Source organism: Mercenaria mercenaria, chromosome 7, assembly GCF_021730395.1.
Source record: "Mercenaria mercenaria strain notata chromosome 7, MADL_Memer_1, whole genome shotgun sequence".
NCBI lineage: Eukaryota > Metazoa > Mollusca > Bivalvia > Venerida > Veneridae > Mercenaria > Mercenaria mercenaria.
In genome coordinates, this window is record NC_069367.1 from 84,630,053 (window position 1) to 84,652,400 (window position 22,348).

A 22,348-nucleotide genomic window follows, 5' to 3' on the forward strand; every position below is an offset into this window, starting at 1 on the left:
GATTATCTGATACCGGTAGATTACATATTTGTAAATAATTAAACATCTCCCTTCTTTCAATGTCTCACACAAACTTCGTAAGTATGAATTAAAGACACATTTGACCAAGTTCTTAATTTGATAGATGAAGTAGTCAATAAATTTGTTTTAATAGATATTTTTGAACATTTTATTTTGTTGTTGTTGTTTCTTGTTTTTTTTGGTTGTTGTTGTTTTTGTTGTTTTTTTTTTTGTATTTTTGGGGGACTATGTAGTTTGGGTATAGTCACACTGCGCTACCCACAAGGTGCACTTCTAGGCATGAAGAATTGAAACATGTCATGTGAGGTTTCGAACCTTTACCATTCGGCTATGGAGGCCTCTCTTGAAATTATGTAGAGAGTTCAAAAGTATGATTAAAGTATATCATGAAAGTTACTAAAATATAATTACCGCCAGTTATTGTTTTGACCGATTGTGTGATTTGATTAATAAACTTTCTCTCAATAAAGGCACTGACCTACAAATTTTGACTAAAAATGGTCTTTCTTTAAAATTGAAGTTCGGTCATATATACTATGGACATTAAAATTCGAGTTTTTGTTTCTAAACTATCCTTAATCTACTCAATCAAGGAAAAAATATGCCAGAGCCGGGAATCGAACCCGGGCCGCCACGGCAATGAAAATTTTCCTGCTGTCTTTAACAATATACACCACGGAGGAATATGTATACAATGACCCTTGAATGTAGATATTTAATAATTAGGCAGTTTACCTCAGTAAAACATTACAAACGCTTTTCAATTTCCAGTGTAAAAAATAGTTAAGAAAACTAGTTCTCATGTGTTTCAATAACATATAATCTGTCAGTAATTAATTCAAAGCTTTCTTAAGCGGTATTAGCATTAATTTCTTGATACTGGTGCCTAAAATTTCTCTTTTTTTCTGTTGTCGTATGATCTCCAGGACAGTGCCTTTAATAATCAATATTTATTAGGCGTTATCATCATTTGAGCTGCGCCATGAGAAAACCAACATAGTGGCTTTGCGACCAGCATGGATCCAGACCAGTCTGAGCATCCGCGCAGTCTGGTTAGGATCCACGCTGTTCGCTTTTAAAGCCTATTGCAATTAGAGAGACCATTAGTGAACAGCGTGGATCCTGACCAGACTGTGCGGATGCACAGGCTGGTCTGGATCCATGCTGGTCACAAAGCCACTATGTTGGTTTTCTCATGGCACGGCTCAAGTAACTTGGTAAACATGATTTATTCCCCTTTATCGCTCTTTATAGTAGAGGCTATTTTTTTTAATATAAGAGCTAATTTCATGCGAAATAACATTTACAATTTTGTTTGATCAGAGTGACTAGATAAAAGAATAACTGACTAGTTAAAACTAACGAAATGTTATAGAACATTGATAATCATGTCATGCAATCAGGTCTATATAAATTCATTCTTTGTTATTGGTTAGAAACAGTGGTTAAGAGATAATTTCACTGATTGCAATGAAAAGTTATTTATTTAAGCCCCTTCTGAGACAACACATAAAATACAAGAATGTAAATAGTTTAGAAAATAAATCAAATATTGCAATAAATGCCATTTATCAGCACGCAATTAAAAAGTCAACCAGCAATGTTCAATTAACACATGTACCGGAAACGCGAGTAGGACCACAGAACGCTGTAGCGCCCCAAAATAGGAACCCTTACGTATGAGTTACTAAGTCCTACGTAGGAGATACTATGTCCTACGTAGGAGATACTAAGTCCTACGTAGGAGATATTAAGTACTACGTAGGAGATACTAAGTCCTACGTAGGAGATAATAACTCCTACGTAGTACTTAATATCTCCTACGTAGGAGATACTATGTCCTACGTAGGAGATACTAAGTCCCACGTAGGAGATACTATGTCCAACGTAGGAGATATTAAGTACTACGTAGGAGATACTATGTCCTACGTAGGAGATACTAACTCCTACGTAGGAGATACTAAGTCCTACGTAAGACAAATTTAAATCTCTCTGCTGGCACCAGGACGCTTCCATAGAATTCTTTTACATTTTAAAGAGAAATAAAATTGTTCTTAGAATAATTATTAATGTGCAATTCTAACAAACTGTATATTTGCTGTGAAGCAAATGTAATTAAATTTTCAGAATAAAAGGGAAATAATTCATGTGATATTACGGAATTAAGTAAGAGTTACAAAACTTCTAATTAGCATATAGAAAAGTCAAAACCATTACACTACCAACCCAACTCTAGTAAATCAGGTCAACATCATACCAGGCATCAGTGATCATAATATAGATGAAACAAAAAAAGGGATATGTTACCAGAAGCCTCGAACAATTCCCTTGTATAAAAAAGCTAACTGGCAGGAAATAAAACAGTCATTAATTGACTACCACCAGGTTATGACCAATGAAGGTAAATACTCCGCACTAAACACAGAAGAGTTATGGGAAAATTTCTCAAATACCCTAAACAACCTTACAGAAAAATGGATTCCTTCCAAACAGTCAACTATAAGAGTACACCTTCCATGGGTCAATCAGGACAGAAACTGATCAGAAGGAGGAACAGAGCTTTTAAAAAGGTTAAGAAAACTAGCTCATCTTCTGATCGAAAGAAATTTCTAGACTTAAAGCATCTAGTGCGGAAAAAGGTCAAAGAGGCTTATAGCCAGTATCTTGAGCACATCCTAAACCTGAATAACACTGAGGCCTCACTCCCAAATAAACCAAATACTAAGAAACTGTACTCGCTCATTAAATACTCGAGACAGGAATCTTCCTCTATCCCTCTCCTTAAGTATGAAAATAAACTCCATCTGGATGATCAAGCTAAGGCAACAGTACTGAACAAACAGTTTCAGTCTGTTTTAGCCCCAAATCACCACTAAACCTCGCCTCGTTCAGTAAAATGAAACTAACCCCAGATGGAAATTCAGTCCCTACTATGCCAGATATTAGGATAGGTACAAATGGTATTGGGAAACTTCTCAGCAACCTGAACCCCCATAAGGCCAGTGGTCCTGACAAAATCAAGCCTATAATACTTAAAAAGCTCTCTGTAGAACTATCTCCCATCCTTGAGGTCATATTCCAGAAATTTAATCCCTGGAGGAAGGTTCACTTCCATCCCAGTGGAAATCCGCATATGTTGCCCCCATTTTTAAAAAAGGTGATAGGTCAAATCCAGTAAATTATAGGCCAATTTCATTAACATGTGTCCTATGCAAAGTTCTTGAACACATTGTTTCCTCATCAATTGTTAAGCACTTCACCAACCATGGTATTCTGTATGACCTACAGCATGGATTTAGGGAAAAAAGGTCATGCGTTACTCAGCTAGTTATGTTAGTAAATGATCTGGTCACCTCAGTCTACAATAAGAAACAAGTAGATCTTATACTTCTAGATTTTAGTAAGGCTTTCGACAAGGTTAGCAATGAGAAAGTCCTACTAAAAATGCATGAATATGGAGTCAGAGGTAATACACTAAGATGGGTCAAAGGCTTCTTAGATAATAGGATCCAATCAGTAGTCCTAAATGGCACTACCTCTGATGCCATCCCAGTATCATCAGGTGTCCCGCAGGGGTCTGTACTTGGTCCCCTGCTCTTCCTAGCTTACATAAATGACCTCTTCCAAAGTCCTTCTGTTTGCAGATGACACGGCAATATATCTAAGATTGTCATCTGCAGACCAATCTGTCACTCTCCAAAATGACCTAAAACTTCTAGAAAAGTGGGAGTTGGAGTGGGATATGGAGTTCAACCCCTCCAAGTGTCAAGTGATCCACGCCACTAGAAGGAAACATCCTATCCCTACCCAGTATTACCTACATGGAGTTCAACTTGAATCGGTCAGTTCCGCTAAATACCTAGGCGTGGATATCTCAAATGACCTATCATGGGACAATCACATAAATAGGTCAACCAAAAAAGCTAACCAAACCCTAGGGTTCTTACGAAGAAACATTAAGGTCAAATCCCAACCCATTAAGACCATTGCTTACCACACTCTAGTCCGACCCCAGCTTGAATATGCCTCCAAGGTATGGTCGCCCCACACCCAAACCCAAATTGACCAAATTGAAAGCGTCCAAAGGAGAGCCGCCCGTTGGATCAAGACTGACTACGGCCGTACTTCTAGTGTAACAGGTATGCTACACTCCCTAAACCTTCGTCGACTGGATTTAAGGCGTATAGATTCTAGGTTATCACTCTTCTATAAGATTCATCATTACCCCAATGACCCGATGTGTCCGCTATGGCCATTCCCTAAGTTATAGGTTAATTACTGCAACCACTGACTATTACAAGTTTTCTTATTTTCCGAGAACGGTGTACCATTGGAACCAACTTTCCCCCAGTGTCGCCCACCTCCCTACCCTAGAGCAGTTCAGTGCCACAGTTTGCAGCCTTGAACATGTCTCGCCCTAGTTATCCTGCAAACTCAAGTTTTAACCTTTTATTTCACCAAAGTTATTTTTTTTAGTTTCTTCCACTCTAAATTTTTATCACTATATTCTTTCTCTTTATGATTTTGACGCGCAAAACGTCTACGTCCCCGCAAGGGGTTCGGCGGTCGTGGAAGATAGATAGACTGTTACAGTATTAACTTTTTTTTTAGATCTTGTTACATGCATAATATGACATTTGGCTATGTTGAAAGACATCTTGCATTTCTGCTCCCACAATGACAAACTATCAAGATCCTTTTGAAGCTGGATTTAATCATGCTTGTGACTTAATTTGTCTATAAATGACACAGTGATCTGCAAAAAGACGCACGCTAGATGTTACAGCAGCAGGTAGGTATTTGTTGTAGAGCAGAAATAGAAGAGCTGTGCTGGAAATTGATCCATCAACCGCTACTCTCTGTGTCCTATCTGAAAATGGTTGAATAATGGTTGGATTTACGTTGAAAAATGGTCGGATTATGGTTGAATAATGGTTGGATTTACGTTGAAAAATGGTCGGATCACGACATCTAGCCAACGTCGGGATCCGACGTCGAATGTTTACTGGGATTAATATTTGACATGCTGTTAAAAGGGCTGGGTCCAGGGTCAGCTATAGGTATCTTAGTACTTACATCATTTGTAAAAACGGAGGGAAATTTAATTATATACTTGAAAATTTTGGCAGTATAAAACAGACATTGCAACCAAAATTTTACAAGATGATCATTTTATATTTATATAGATATGCCCTACAAGGAACTTTTGCTATGCTTTAACTTGTTTGTATAGCTCTTTGATAAAATTTAGCTATTTTCCTGAAAGACTGAACAATAAAATCGAATCTAGACTAAACTAGCGAATATGTTCTTTCTGTTCTTACAGTAATCAAGACCACCATGTTTTGAAAAAAAATATTCCCTAATTTGATGCGAAATATTCAAACTTCGCAAAAATAGAGGTATATAAGTATTTCTAAACTGTTTGCATGCATAAATGGTTTAAATGGCTGAAAAAGAATCATTGACATGTCTTGACAGCATGACCTGTGAAAAATAATCATTAGAATTCGCGAGTCGGGAAAAAAAAACAACAAATGGCCCGGCTCTGCTATTGATTTTTCCATAGACGTTCATTGTAAGAAACACAGGTGGCAGTAACGTACCTAGGATACATTATGGGTCCATGAGCCATATGCATTTAAATTTATTACGATTATAATGTTTTCTTAGGAAAAAAAATGACAAAAAGCCATTTTGAATTTTTTTTTTGCACCTGTGACAATGAGCCATGAGAAAGGTAAAGAACAGTTTGACATGTGCATTGCTTCCAGGTCCTTATTTTTTTTTTCAAAACAATATTTCCTTATCAATGATTGGCCGTCTTTTGGGCAAAAGAATAATCTTTCAGTAAAACCTTACTTCGGTGCGAAAAATGTGTGGGATTTATTCAGATAGAGAAAACACTACCGTTTCGTACGCTGTTGCTCGCTCGTGATGCGTAAACGGTTTGGAACTGGGCTTTGAAGTAAGGTTTTTCTGAAAGATTATTCTTTTGCCCAAAAGACGGCCAATCATCATGCTCATTGATAAGGAAATATTGTTTTGAAAAAAAAATAAGGACCTGGAAGCAATGCACATGTCAAACTGTTCTTACTTACCTTTCCCATGGCTCATTGTCACAGATGCAATTTTTTTTTCAAAATAGCTTTTTGTCATTTTTTTTCCTAAGAAAACATTATAATTGTAATAAATTTTTAAGTGCATATGGCTCATTGACCCATACTGTATCCTAGGTACGTTACTGCCACCTGTGGTAAGAAGTGGCTCTGTAGGCTAGCAAGACATTTCGACCCCAAGACATTTCGACCCCAAGAGACAATTCGACCCCAAGACATTTCAACCCCAACTCCTTGGACATTTCGACCCCATTCAATGATATGCCTGAAAACATCTAAGAATGCTGTCATTATTATAATTAAGCTTTAATCTATAGATAATTGAGCAATTTCAAAATGTAATAACGCTTAATTAGCAATTAAAATGTTAAAACACGGTTATTTTCGCGAAAATAAGAATTGTTTTACGAAAATGAGCCACATTTATCTAAATTTCTTTTTTTTTTTTTCTAAAATTATTTTTCTAATTTCTTAAAGACTTTATTAGTACAATGCCTTCATATGAGAAATGAGTGATTTTTATCTCACAATAACGAAATAATCATCATTTATAAATTTTACAAAAATAACGGGATTTATATATCAGCCGCGTTTATTACGTAAATAATTTAGGAACAAATCGTTCTGATTATCTATCTTAAAATAACCTTTATATAACATATTTTCATACTTGGTGTTTATTTATATTTTCAAATCATCTTAAAGACTATTTTAGTACACAGCTATATTTAAAAAAAAAACAAGATTTTTAAATCAAGGGCCGATTTCGCTGATTTTAATTATGAAAATAACTTTAATAAAGTCACATCTTTAATACCTCTTTATTTATTTATTTCAACCAAATATAAATAATTATAATGTAACTCAAAGAAGTTTAAGATGTCACTATCTTCATTACATTGATATTTAAAATCATAATCAGAAAAAAACGTGATCTTTTGATTGGATTATCACACCTTGATTAATTGTTTGTTGATATACAGCACGTGTGCGCATTGCAATTAACAATCAATTAAGCGATTGTGGTGACATCGATATTTATAAACATGTGTCAACATTATCTTTAATTTCGGCGAAAATGTAAAGAAAACAATAGGAAATTAAATAACACATTGCTTATTTTCGCATTTAATGTTATTTTCGTAAGCGATTTTGACGCACACATAAGATATTTGCTTTACAGAATACAGAATATGATTTTTGTTATTTACAACTGCTCTTTTCTTTTCTATGAACGACATTCCTTCCAGTTGTAAAATATCAAACATGAAATCCCCGTTACTGCAAAATATAAGAATATGTGAGTACTGTTCTGTTAAAAACGGGGAAAATATTATCATATTTCATATCTGTAAAGAAAATGTGGCAGCCGTATTACTTTTTTCTGTATTAAATATTTTAGCAAATACACGTGATTTAGAGTATGATTTTTAAAGTATGATTTTAGCAACTTCACACATTAAACCGGAATCCACCTAAAAAACCGCGATACACCGGAATACATTTTCCATAACCGGGAAACACCTGTATTTTGTAAGTTAAAGATATTTTTGAAGTTTTTTTTAAATAATTCAATCATATATATCATAAATGAATAAAATACGACGAAAGGAAAATAAAATACGTTCAAGCAAAATTTCCATTACCGAAATACACCATTATTTTATTAATGAATGGTATTTTTGTACGTAGGGTTTATTGCAGAAATCATTCGTGTATAATATAAATAATACTGGCAGTAAGTATCAGAAGGATAAATACAATTCTTTAACGCAAAACAATTTCATAAGAGATTGAAATTCGGCGACCACACGGGAAATTACCATAACCGAAATACACCCGTATTTCTTTCACAAATGGTATTTTTGAAGCGATTTATGACTGAATTCAAACATATATATCATAAATTATTATTTTTCAAAAGGAAATTAAAATACCTTTGCGCGTTACGTCTTGTACATGACTGAAAATCAGCGTGCGCACTGGAAATTAGTGCATTCGGAATTTCCATGTCCTAGATTCTCTAATGTACACAGGTATTTCTTTAATAAATCGTGTTTTTAGGGTTATGATAGAAGTCAATCATATCTCAAATAAATGATTAATTTACAAAAGGAAAATAAAATGCACAAAACGTTTTTACACGAAGTTGAAAATTTGTTGAGCGCACGGGAATTTTGCGCACTCGTGGATGAGTGCAATCGCCATAATTTTGTTAGCTTTTGAATTAAATAAAAGCTTATCATATTTTACTGCACTTACCTTAAGCATGTTAGACATTTATTTGTCACATGTAACTTGTGTGTGCTTACAAATATACTGATTAATGGATATAATCAATAGGTGTGATAATCCAATCAAACTCTATCAGGACTAATCAGAGGCACGTGTTTGTTACGCCGCATATATTCAAAGGACATTAATTGTGCTTTGGCAATAAATGCAGTAAACGTTTTTATATTCATATATAAACATGTTATAATTCTTTTAAAAACTGATTTTTCATAATATATTTTCTTCTTAAATTATCAAATTAAACATGAAAAAATAATTCAATTAGTTCCAATAATAAATTTTCCGGTCAGCGCAGTTTCTTCACTGACATGTATTTTGCGTATGATTCATTTAAAAATAGAATGTTTATATACATCTATATATTAATATTTTCTAAAATATGCAAAATGGAAGAAATATAAAATGAAAACATACAACTATTTCTGAGGGGTCGAAATGTCTTGGGGTCGAAATGTCTTTGGGGTCGAATTGTCCAAGAAAATTAAATTTTGGGGTTGAAATGTCTTGGGGTCGAAATGTCTTGGGGTCGAAACGTCCAAGATTCCTCTGTAGGACCCCCTCAAAAACTTCCGTTGACACATGAGGTGCCATTTCCCTTGTTAAATATCCTTACAGACACAAAAAAACACCATTTTTAAATTTTATATGGGCATGCCTCACAGGTAGGTATTTCAGTGACTTTTTAAGATTTATAAAGGCTTTTCATTTCAAAAATGATGCAGATGTATTCATTAACATTATATCTTTCATAATAATACAGTATTTTACCATTTAAGTTGTTTTACAAAAAAATACAGCACTTTCAACTCTCGCCTCCAATATTTTATAGGTCACTATTTTTCATAAAAAAATGGGGTAACTAACTAATTTCAGTGACAAATATTTTGATTCTTGTATTTTTCCTCTAATTATGTGTTTAGGTATTGAGCATGTCATGGTTTATCATTCCAAGTCTTGAGTTAGCAGTTTCTCAGAAATTTTCATATAGACGAAGAAGGGATTATTGGAAATGGCCACATTTTTGTAATTTTTAACTTATTTTGGATAAAAAGAATTTCTGCAAAGTTGCATCACCAAATTGATTAATAAGCAAAGTGTTTTGAATGAATTTATTGATTCCTGACTGAGCTAAAGACACTTTAAATACCAATGTTGACAATAGGGGTTAAGGTCATTGAAATACCTATTATATCTTACTGTAACTTCACATAAACATTGTCCAGTATACAAACAATGTTTGTGTATGGGCTGAGCCCATTATACCCAAGGTCAAGGTCACCAAGGTGTTATACTTAAGTTATTTTTAAGGTTAAAGTTTTTCGGCAACCTTTGTTTTTCTGTCATGTCTTTGTTACCATTGCTTATATCTTACTGTAACTTCACAAGAACATTGTCCAGTATACAAACAAAGTATGTGTATGTGTAGGGGCTGAGCCCATTATACCCAAAGTCAAGGTCACCAAGGTGTTATACTTAGGTTATTGTTGAGCCTGCTTGCAGAAGTGAAGACATAGTTGTCCAAATGGCTGTTCAGTGTATGTGCTTGCGTCCGTCTGTGCGTGCATCCGTCCGGATTTGTTTGTCCGGACCATAACTTTGACATGCGTGGAGCAATCTTGTTTATATTTGGTATGAATATTAACCTCAGTGAGACAGAGTGTTATGCGCAAACCCCAGGTTCCTATCTCAAAGGTCAAGGTCACACTTACAGGTCAAAGGTCAAATTCAAAAATGACTGTCCGGAGCATTTCTTCTTTATGCATGGAGGGATTTTGATGTAACTTGGCATAATTGTTCACCATCATGAGACGGAGTGTTGTGCGCAAGAACCAGGTCCCTAGGTCTAAGGTCAGGTCACACTTAAAGAGGTCAAAGGATACAAGAATGACAACTTTGTCTGGAGCATTTCTTCTTCATGCATGGAGGGATTTTGATGTAACTTGGCACAATTGTTCACCATCATGGGACGGAGTGTCATGCGCAAGAACCAGGTCCCTAGGTCTAAGGTCAAGGTCACACTTAGAGGTCAAATGTCAGATACAAGAATTTTATTATACCAGATTTATATAGCGCCCTTTTCATGATCAATTTCACGTTCAAAGGCACTTTACGTAGTTCAAATGACAACTTTGGAGCATTTCTTCTTCATGCATAGAGGGATTTTGATGTAACTTGGCACAATTGTTCATCATCATGAGACAGAATTACTTCCCTTTGTTGTTACTATAAATACCGGTACTTTAAATAACTTATATTGTAACTTTTTGCAATCTCTTTTTTATTTGGCATAAATGTTTGCCTGAATGAGACAAGGAGTGTCATGTACAACTCCCAGTCCTTTTGACAGCTGGCGGGCTCGACATGTTGCCCGTTGGCATCTAGTTTTTTAAGGTTAAAGTTTTTCGACAACCTTTGTTTTTCTGTCATATCTTTGTTACTATTGCTTATATCTTACTGTAACTTTACATAAACATTGTCCAGCATACAAACAAAATATGTATAGGGACTGGGCCCATTATACCTAAGATCAAGGTCACCAAGGTGTTATACTTACTAATAGGTTATTTTTAAGGTTAAAGTTTTTTTGGCAACCTTTGTTTTTCTGTCATATCTTTGTTACTTTTGCTTATATCATACTTAAGTTCACATAAACATTGTCCAGCATACAAACAAAGTATGTGTTGGGGCTGGGCCCATTATACCCAAGGTCAAGGTCACCAAGGAGTTATACTTTGAATTACTTTCATGTTAATTTTTTCGAAAGCTTTGTTTATAGATGTATCTTTGGTACTTTAAAAGATAATGACTTGAAATTAAAAGTATTTGTTTATAATCATCTGCATGTGTGGCTACATACCCAATAACTCTAATTGTGTTTTTTTACAGAATTATGCCCCTTTAGTACTTAAACTTTTTTGCAATCGTCGCTTTCTGGATACTACTTTAATGCAATATAAGATAAAGACTTGAAATTTAAAATGTATCTTTATCATCATCATTTGCATGTGTGATAAAAATCCACATAACTCTGATTTGTATTTTTGACCAAATTATGCCCCTTTTTTCCTTAAATTTTTTACAAACTTCGTTTTCTGGACATAACTTTGGTACTATATAAGATAATGACTTGAAACTCAAAATATATCTTTATCATCATCATCTGCATGTGTTGTAACAATCCTTATAACTCAAATTTGTGTATTTGATGGAATTATGCCCCTTGGTGTATTTTCCTTTTAAAGTAGAGGTCTCTTATTCAGACATATATTCATTTTACTGTCAGATCCCCAAATAGTGGAGTGCGCTGTCTTACGGACAGCTCTTGTTAATCGTACATTTAGATAATATGAAATAAGGCATTGCTGCATTAAAAAATCAACAGTGGCCCCGAAAAGCTTAAAGAAGTAGTGTTATCATTACAGTATTATCTGATTACTGATCCATTTCAGGAAGTTTGATCTTCAACAAAATTGTGGTGAACTTAAATCTCATCCTTTGAAATTGTTGCAAATATGGAACCTGTGTTAGCAATAAACACAGGAAAGATAACTCTTGCAAACACCTGGTATACAGTTTCCAAAAAATATGGAAAATCAGTAATGTGGAACATGTTGATATGCATAAATAGGCTTGGCACTGATAATAATCATAACACCTGTAAGGTTTGGTGGAAATCCACCTTATTATAAAAATGAAATGTCCAAAAATCATACAATTTGACGATTCAAGGGCAATAACCCTGCTGAAAAATCACTAAACTGGAACATGCCCATGATATGCACAACAAGGCTTAGCAATAATCACTTTTGTAAACATGCTGTAATTCTAAATGGTGGTATTGGAGCAGCTGCGAAGACAAGTTAAAATGTGACAAATCAAGGACCATAGCTTCAATGAAAATCACTGAACAGAACTTGTAGACAATATGCTCACTGTGGACTCCTGTTAGGTTTGATGGAAATCTGCACAATCGTATAAGAGAAATGGCAAAAAGGTCTTCAAATTTGATGAATCAAGGGCAGTAACTTTGCAGAAAATCACCTGTCTGGAAAATGCTGATAATTATGTGCACAACTAGGCTTGGTAGTAATCACCCTTGTGAAGTTTGGTGTTAATACTCTTATTGATGTCGGAGGAGTTGCTTGGACAAACTTTGTGACATTCAGACAGACTGACAAACAGATGGACAGCACTATATCAATATGTCTCCCAAACTACATTTGGGAGACATAATTTGTTACTATATTTAATTACGTATGCAATAAGCGTTGATATTTCCTGTGTGTTCCAGAGAAATGTGCTTAGAATTTGTCAAGAAATTTGTTTCGACAATTTTAGTTTAATAACTGAATGTAAAATTATTAAGTTCTCATTGAAACTCTTTTAAGTTTAAAATATTAAAAAGAAACTATTTATATTACAGTGTTCATGACAGACTAGAGTGAGTTACAATGGGCGAGGTGTACCAGTACCATATCACAATGTTAGTCACCACAGAACAGGTGGATGCCATCAGGTCCTTGTTTAAAGACAAAAATTGGCCTTGTTGGCTGAAAGGTTGTTACTCTAATTGTAAACTTTCTACAGGAGGCATGGTGGTGTAGACATAGTAGAATAGTATATTTTAAATGTTGGTAGAATCTGGTTTTCAACTATTAACCTTAAGGTAGTTCTGCACGTTTGGATTGAAACTTTTTCTACAATGTAGAAGTTGATTAAACTCTGATTTTTCGAAACTTCAGAATGCACTTAGAAAATTCAGCAAATAAAAAGGATAGGGTCGTATGCTTGATTTTTTGAGAGACAGATTTGAAAAATTTGGACCTCACGCAATTTTTCATAATGAGAGTCTATGGGAAAATCATATCTTTCAGACATCGTGAAAGTTGCCGAAAATGGCCGGACATTCGGTCTGGCAGTGCCTGAAACTATGCCGTACCGAACAAAATTTTGCCGGACCGAACATTAAATATGAAACAAAAAGGAATCTTGCTTCCTTTTATCAGTATGCAGCTGTTGATACATTTTTCTTGTATCCTATCTGTTCTGCATTACTTTGGATTCAAAAAATCACCAACACAATGATCAGATTTTATTCATAGCCAAGTAACATGATCAAAACAAGCAACAGTACAGAATATCAACAAAAATTCCAAGTGTTAGGATCACTAGGTATATTGTTTAGGTTGTATTCTTGTTTTCTCATGATCTGAAACTGCAGACGCTCTTAAATTTTTGCATCCAAGAATAAACGTATTTGTTACTCGTAGATTCTTGTCTACTTTCACTTTCTTGCTGTAAAAGCTTGCATAGTCGGTACAGCGCATATGCTCTTTTTCCTCGTCATGAAACAACCAGGTGTGGCCTTTTAACCATTTTTCATTGAACTTTCTATCGATCCTTTTTTAGCTCACCTGAGCACGAAGTGCTCAAAGGTGAGCTTTAGTGATCACCCTGTGTCCGGCGTCCGTCGTCGTCCGTCCGTCCGTCCGTCGTCAACAATTTGACTGTTAACACTCTAGAGGTCACATTTTTGGCCCAATCTTAATGAAACTTGGTCAGAATGTTACCCTCCATAAAATCTTGGACGAGTTCGATATTGGGTCATCTGGGTTCAAAAACTAGGTCACCAGGTCAAATCAAAGGAAAAGCTTGTTAACACTCTAGAGGTCACAATTTTGACCCAATCTTAATGAAACTTGGTCAGAATGTTACCCTCCATAAAGTCTTGGACGAGTTCGATATTGGGTCATCTGGGATTAAAAACTAGGTCACCAGGTCAAATCAAAGGAAAAGCTTGTTAACACTCTAGAGGTCACATTTTTGGCCCAATCTTAATGAAACTTGGTCAGAATGTTACCCTCCATAAAATCTTGGATGAGTTCGATATTGGGTCATCTGGGGTCAAAAACTAGGTCACTGGGTCAAATCAAAGGAAAAGCTTGTTAACACTCTAGAGGTCACAATTTTGGCCCAATCTTAATGAAACATAGTCAGAATGTTATCCTTAAAAAAGTCTTGGACGAGTTTGATATTGGGTCATCTGGGGTCAAAAACTAGGTCACCAGGTCAAATCAAAGGAAAAGCTTGTTAACACTGTAGAGGCCGCATTTATGACTATATCTTCATGAAACTTGGTCAGAATGTTAATATTGATGATCTTAAGGTCCAGTTTGAATCTGGGTCATGTAGGGTTAAAAACTAGGTCACCTGGTCAAATCAAAGGAAAAGCTAGTTAACACTGTAGAGGCCACATTTATGACCATATCTAATGAAACTTGGTCAGAATGTTTATCTTGATGCTCTTTAGGTCAAGTTTAAACCTGGTCAGCTTCGGTCAAAAACTAGGTCACTAGGTTAAATCAAAGGAAAAGCTTGTTAACAGTGTAGAGGCCACATTTATGACTATATCTTCATGAAACTTAGTCAGAATATTAAACTTGATGATCTTTAGGTCAAGTTTGAATCTGGGTCATGTTGGGTCAAGAATTAGGTCATGGGGGCAAATCAAAGGAAAAGCTTGTTAACACTCTAGAGGCCACATTTATGACTGTATCTTCATGAAACTTAGAATGTTAAACTTGATGATCTTTAGGTCAAGTTCGAATCTGGGTCATGTTGGGTCAAAAACTAGGTCACAGGGTCAAATCAAAAGAAAAGCTAGTTAATACTGTAGAGGCCACATTTATGAACATATCTTGATGAAACTTGGTCAGAATGTTAATCTTGATGATCTTTAGGTCAATAGGTCAGGTGAGCGATACAGGGCCTTCATGGCCCTCTTGTTTATGGTACTCTTTCTTTTTTGCTCGCTCAGATTCTGTCAATTTTCTTTTCTTTCCTGGTTCGGCACCAGCGTAATACTTTAACAACGCCATTTTGCCGAAGTTATCCAGTTATCAGAACTGGATAAATGCCAGACGGTCGGACCAGCCTTGACCGCATCAAAATCTTCCGGTCTTGACCGTCGGACTGATGTATTTCGCGATGTCGGATCTTTCATAACATTTTCGCGAATAGAAATTTTTCTACAGTGTAGCTTTTGATGAAACTTCTCAGTGTTGTAAATAAAAATACGGCTTATAATATGGTGAAATAAAATGTATAGGTCCATGTGCTTATTTTTTTTAAGGTATTTGAGCATGATTAAAGTGAACAGAATATTTCACGCTAATTTTGAGACATTATTTTGAATTATTTAATGTGTCATATGTTTTAATATCATATTTTGACTAGTAATATAGTAACAGCGCCATTTTAATAAATTTACTCAAAGGTTGTCATTAATTCATAAAATGATGTTCATTTCCATTCGTCAAATCCAGGCTTTATTCTACGTTTTCCGGATAAATGACATTACGCCATCAAACATGCAGAGCTACCTTAAGCTTGCCGGCGACAAGTGATTCTGCCTTTGTGATCAGTGCAGCACATCTGTGCAGGCTGATCATGGTCTGCACTGTTCTTTATTCAGTCAGTTATTTTCAGTGAACACCCCTTCAAATAACAAATGGTATTGTCCAAATTAATTGATGGATCAGTCCATTTTAGGAATTTAGCAGGGTAAAGGTTAAAAGAATATTATTTCTCATGCAGTTCTTTAATTGAAATAATTAAGTTTGCATTACTTTTCTGACTTTTCTCCTTTTAGTGAATTCTGACTTTTGAAATTAGATGGGATTTTAACATCCTTTGTTGAAATGGGAGGAGATTTTATATAAAGGAACTCGTTATCAATACCTTACATGTACTTCTCCTATATTTCAGTGTTGTCAGATGAAAATGTAGCAGCAATGGTACAGAGAGGTTTTACAGATATATTCCCTGTGATGACCGCGGGTCAAGACGGGGGTATCGGACAGTCGGTTTTCACTGAAATCAAATCGGAAGTTGTAGATATCGAGGATGACTCAGACTTGTTAGAGAAACAGAATGATTTGCAAAGAAAAATAGAACAACCAAAGATAACTGATGATGAAGACACCATGGACTATGACATGATGTGCACAGATGATGCAGAAAATTCTGGACCAGGTGTTGATGGTGGTAAACAAGCTAGTGCAAGAAAGGGGACCGGTACTAAAAGAAGACAGTCTTCACCAAAAACTGAAGGGGATAGTCCTGAGAAGGAAAAGCCAAACAAACTGAAGTGTCCATTGTGTGAGGTGACATGTGTAACAAAGACAATATTGAAAAGGCATTTTAAGAGACGACATAAAGGCTCATGGCTAGATGTAGAATGCAGTGATTGTAAGAAAAGGTTTAAGACAAGTAAGTATATTACATTCTGCTGAGGTTGAAAAATATTTAATGAAAGTTAGCTTCGAACATACCCGGTACCTTTTGTCAAAGTATGAGCAGTATGTTGAGCCAGTCCTGGATTTTCACAATCATTGGAATACGATTCAGATGCTCTGCTGACTGCGTTTCTGAGCCACTAATGTAATTTCTTCTGGAAATGTACATCAGATTCTTACCATGACACTGATAATATATACTCACAAACCAGCAGTCTTTTCAAAATATCTTTAGCTTTAATAAGCTTCTTCAGTTGACAGTATATGAAATATGCAATGATATATGAAATACGGAAATGACGTAGGTATAACCATGACACCTGTGATTTATTGTTCCCTGCCCAAGGTAAAGGGGTTTAGTTTTGATGTTGTTTATCCATTAGGAGCCACATCTTATACATAGTTAAGGGTGTTGAAATCAACACCTTGCAAGTTTTAGTCAGATTGCCATAGAAGGACTAGAATTATGACATCCTGTACATAAATATAGTACTTAAAAATTTATACAATGTATTTCATTTTCCGCTTATATGGTGACATATGATGGACCTGTTTGAGAATAAAGCATGGCAGAAGTGTTAATTGCTAAAGGGAAATGCAGCTTTATAAGTTTTCAGACAGATTGCCTGAAGAGGACAAGATCTACGATCCTTGATAAATACTATTATTTTAACTGACCTGTAAGTTAGTTTAACTGACCACTCTTAATTGACAAAAATGCTGTTGAAAAGTGGTGTTAAAACCCATTTCAAACATGTAAACAAGAATTTTTTCTCTATTTATATATACGAGACCTACTAAATGCATATAGTAGACAAATGGTGGTGATGACTGGAGTTCCTGTTTTATTTTACAGAGGAAGACCTATGGGAGCATAGAAGGGAAGCCAACCATGAACCTCCGAAAGAATCCGCCAAAATGTTCTCTGTGGATCAACTTTCACCGGAGGAACTTCAAAAGTTAGGTCACTTGAAATGTGAAATTTGCGCCAACTACTACCCTCATAGAAGGTCGTTGAGGAGACATTTATACAAGGTTCATAGAGATGTTCTACCTAAATGGAATTGCCCTATATGTGACTCTGAATTTGATACACGTATGTGTTTCTTCTACTCTATTTATCCAGTTTTGTTTACATATCAGAGACCTTGTTGGCATATTGGTTAAGGTGACTTGCTTCATATTACTTTTTGATCTATAGTAATGCATTACAAGGATTGTCCTTGACTTTTCAAATCTAAAATAATACCATTAATATCATACATGACTTTTTTTTGTATCTTCTCTTACAAATCCAACGGTGGTACAGTAGTAGGAACTCTTTAATGTTTGTATTATCTTGAATAGTTTTTTTAATTCATTAAAACAAGTAATAGAGTGACATTTTCCTTTGCATTTAGAGCTATTCCAGTTATATTCATTCTGGGTAATAAAATTTCAAACATTGCAGTTTTTAGCTGGACTTTAGTAGAGCTATTGTTGTCACCCTTTCTCCATAGTCCATGTCACCAAAGTATTGCAGTCTGCATGTAAACAGGTTTCTCAAAATCTACTTGGCCTAATGCTTTAGAACTTCATATAATTATCCAGCTTCATGAGGTGACCTCATAGAACAAGTAACACAACTAGTATTTATTTTGTCAAAATTATGCCCCATTTTATCTTAAAATTTCAGGATAAAGTTTTACATACAAGCAGTCGAAATTAATTTTGAAACCATATTTATTGATTCAGTATTATGAAATGATAATGATTGTATAATATCTTTTCCATTTAATTTAGGTGATGAATTGTGGAAACACAAACGTGAAAAACAGCATAAAACTAATATTTGGACACTTGGCAACTATCAGTGTGATTCTTGTGGGAAAATATACACTCGGTACGATTCCTTCACAGAACATCAACTTTCTTGTGAAAAAACTGAAAGTGAAAAGTTGGCAAGTCGCCAGCATCCTTGTGACATATGTGGTTTAGTGTTCAAATCTGTAATACGCGTTAAAGCTCACAAACGAGGAGTTCACATAGTAGCACCTGTGGTTTGCCACGTGTGTGGAGCAATTTGCAAGAATAAGCGTGCGTTGCTTGTACATCGCAGAAGGCATGATATGAAAAATAAGAAGTACAATTGTGATGACTGTGGAAAGTCTTTCTTTAATAGTACGCTTCTGTCGCAGCATGTGCGCACACATACAAAGGAAAAGCCGTACAAATGTCCGATGTGCAATTATACCTGTGCTATTAAACAAAACATACATAAACATTCACAGAAAGTTCATAAAACACAATGTAAGGCAATCTGTTTAGATGATACAAAGGAATCTTCAGTGTTGGACTCGGACAAACTGGTTACCAGTGAGCAGAGTTCTGGTTCCTTAAATAATTCCACTGAAGACTTGGTAAAGTTACAGAGTAAGGAGCTTCAGGATAAACATGCCCGTAGTTCATTTCAACCAGAATTTATGAATGTCAGTAATGTACAGAAACCAAGTGAGTTTACAGAAGTGTTGGATTATAGAATGAATGCACCATCGTTCTCTCAAGGAAGTTTTCAGCATCAGTATCAATAAAGTTATTCTCACTGTTCAAACAAATTTAGATATTGTGAGGATTTGTTTTGATACAATAGCAGAAATTCTGAGAGAAATTTCCTGATTTTGAAATAATTTAACATAAAAGAAAGTTCCAACAACTTGGTTGAGATCAGAAGCATCTGGTCACTGGCTGTGAGATCAGAAGTATCTGGTCACTGGCTGTGAGATCAGAAGCATCTGGTCTGATCACTGGCTGTGAGCAATTACTGGTACGGGTGTTTCTGTTTCTCACCAGAACTGACATACCAGGTTTCCAAAGAACAGCAACAATATGAAACTTGAATTTTTTAAAATGTATATTTTATAAAATGTAATTAAGAAATAATATATCTCATCCAGTGATTTGTCGTTGAATAAATCATTGTCATTCAGATGCGAAGGAATTATATCACGAGGGCGCAGCCCGAGTGATATAATAATACGCATCTGAATGACAAACAATGATTTATTCAAGAGCAAATCAATAAATGAGATATATTATTTCGATTCTAACACGTTACCAAAGATTTTTAAGTACATTCTTGACGATAATCATTAAATATTTGCCCGTTTTCAATCAGTTTCTTTTCCAGCGCGCCGCTATGCCGTTTGACGCCATGACGTAATAATTGTGACGTCAGAACAGTGATTTGTTGTATAATAATTCACTGTTTTCTGTCTTCTTTGTTTAATAGGAAAATGAATCGGATCGTGTTAGAATTATAATTATTACACATTGTCGATTCTGTTTTCATCAAGTAATGTTTTTGCAGTGATTTTATTAAGAACTTCTAACATTTTGATTAACTGTGCAATTTGCAATGATAAAATTGTTGTGGAATTAATTTGTTAAAGATATATTATTCCCGAATTTCATATTTAGCTGTGTGAATAAGCAGTGCTGTGTGTAAGGTTTAAACTACTTTACACTAAGAGTAAATGCAGTATGAATGTGTTAATCCACTAAATAGACTGAATGTTTTTGTAATGAGTTGGTGTTACTGGATATATTTAATTGTAGTTCCACAGAGCTCCAGATAAGCTGCGTATTTACGCATGGTGTTACTAGATATATTTAATTGTAGTTCCACAGAGCTCCAGATAAGCTGCGTATTTACACAATTAAAGTTGCAGAAAACCCAACTGAATTCATACAATATGAGTACTGAAACGCAATTAAAATTCCTAATACCCAATTCATAAAAAATCGCTTACGTATTGCATTTTCCTTATTATATAACAGGTACGAGACTTTAACGCTAAACAACTCGCAGGTTATACGTTACCGCAGAACAGGTTGCTATTTATTGGAAAAAATTATAAGACCATTCAGTCAGCTGATCAGTGTTATTTGGACGCTTTGTGAACAATTTTTACGCCGATAAAATGTAAAAGAGATCGCAGAAAAACACAAACAAATGAATTAGTGGGATATATTGCTGTTCAACAAAAACAGTTACCTGTTTGTGACGATGTGGTGTCACCGATACTGGACGACATCTTATGGGAGAACGCATATTGCTGTGAACACATCGTTCGGGATATTGCATGTATTGTGGATGAATTGATCTTCAACTGCATTAAGGATGGAACAAAAGTATCTCAAAAAACGTTAAAAGAATATGTTTGGTACTATGAATTAAAATACACATGTTTACATTGCTTACAGGCATGTAAAAACAATTTTAAAAAGAGAGTACTGTTTTACATATACTTAATCACATTTCATTACAATTTTAAATACATTTTTGTATTAAACATTGAAGGGTGCCATTAACATGATTAAAGTACTTTCATGTAGTTAGTGAAACCTGGTTAATGATATATACCATGTATACTGTATGCGTACACAATTTAATTTAAGCCACAAGAAAAAAATTCTCAATTGTTTGTGCGAGATTGAATACCCAATTGGTTTTAGCAAATACCCAGTTACTTCTGAAAAGGCTGGGTAATGATATTATTTTTACCCAATTCAGATTTTCAATACCCAGTTCAGACACAAAGTGATGGGTAAATACCCAGTTGCACCAAAAGCTTATCTGGAGCTCTGGTTCTAGTTCTAAATACACAGTTTATATAATCAAGCCGAGTTACATATTTTAATGAGGATTTTCTATTTTCTGGTTGTTAAATAAATGTCTGATGATGGAATTTTGGTGAAAGATAAGAGAAGTAAATTTCTAACAATTCAAATTAGACTGAACAATTCCCAGTCAATGGTAAGATCTTTCCACATACATGTTCTGAAAATATGAGAAAGAAATTGTAAATGCCCATAGAACAACCAGCTTGTGCAATTTTCTATATGTTTTATTTGTTTGTTATGCAAGGATATGCAGTATTTATATGTTATTAGTTTTGTATCGAGAAATATGCATGAGTTCTGCAGTGGAAGTATTGCGCAACTTTAGGACTTTTACTCCGTGAAGGAACAAGTGCATATTTCTCGATGCAAATCAAATTTTTATTACATACGCATTTATACTTTAAATTAATTATATAAATGATATAAATTAGTTCTTAAGCCTGAGTAAAACTGAAAATATTGTCGCTAAAGAACTTTTAAATGCAAGTTTGGTCATAATATGAACATTAGAATATGAGGTTTTGTTTCTAAACTATTTTAAAAATGCCAAGTGAAGAGAGAGAAAAATGGGAATCGAACCTGGACTGCCACAGCAATAGAAAGGTTTTCCGCACTGTCGCTACCAATAGTGCTATGGAGGATTTAGTGTTCAGTGCGCGTTAAATATAGATATTTATAATCGAGACAGTTTACCTCGAGTAAAGTGTTACTAACGCTTTCCGATTTTCATCGTAAAAAGTAGTAAAAACACCTAATTCTCATGTGTTTCCGTAACATGTAGTCTGTCAGTAATTAAGTTTCAAAGCATTCTAGCATTTATTTCCAGATATCAAAAAAAAAATCTCTTTAAATGCAACAAGATACATGAAACTGACATCCCAAATGACGTCACACATCCGATATGAAATCTGAGCGTCAGTATGGAAAAATATTGACATTTTAGGTTCCATTGAA

The 22,348-nt window shown here is 34.9% G+C and overlaps 1 protein-coding gene across 1 annotated transcript; it reads left to right on the forward strand.

The window, feature by feature from the left end:
* The first annotated feature begins 5,326 nt into the window (after window positions 1–5,326).
* On the forward strand, window positions 5,327–20,146 carry LOC123553735 (zinc finger protein 391-like). Its single transcript, XM_045343338.2, has 5 exons — window positions 5,327–5,423; window positions 12,859–12,992; window positions 16,203–16,706; window positions 17,589–17,828; window positions 18,515–20,146. Exons 2-5 carry the CDS (start codon window positions 12,887–12,889, stop codon window positions 19,300–19,302), a joined length of 1,638 nt encoding a protein of 545 aa, XP_045199273.1. The 5' UTR covers window positions 5,327–5,423; window positions 12,859–12,886; the 3' UTR covers window positions 19,303–20,146.
* Window positions 20,147–22,348: the final 2,202 nt, after the last annotated feature.

What these genes read in the sequence shown, in the direction of transcription:
- LOC123553735 (XM_045343338.2), top strand. Translation starts at nt 12,887, where the DNA reads ATGGGCGAGGTGTACCAGTACCATATCACAATGTTAGTCACCACAGAA. An exon ending in TAAGAAAAGGTTTAAGACAA is followed by an intron (nt 16,707 to 17,588) that starts GTAAGTATATTA and finishes TTTATTTTACAG; the next exon opens with AGGAAGACCTATGGGAGCAT. An exon ending in TGACTCTGAATTTGATACAC is followed by an intron (nt 17,829 to 18,514) that starts GTATGTGTTTCT and finishes CATTTAATTTAG; the next exon opens with GTGATGAATTGTGGAAACAC.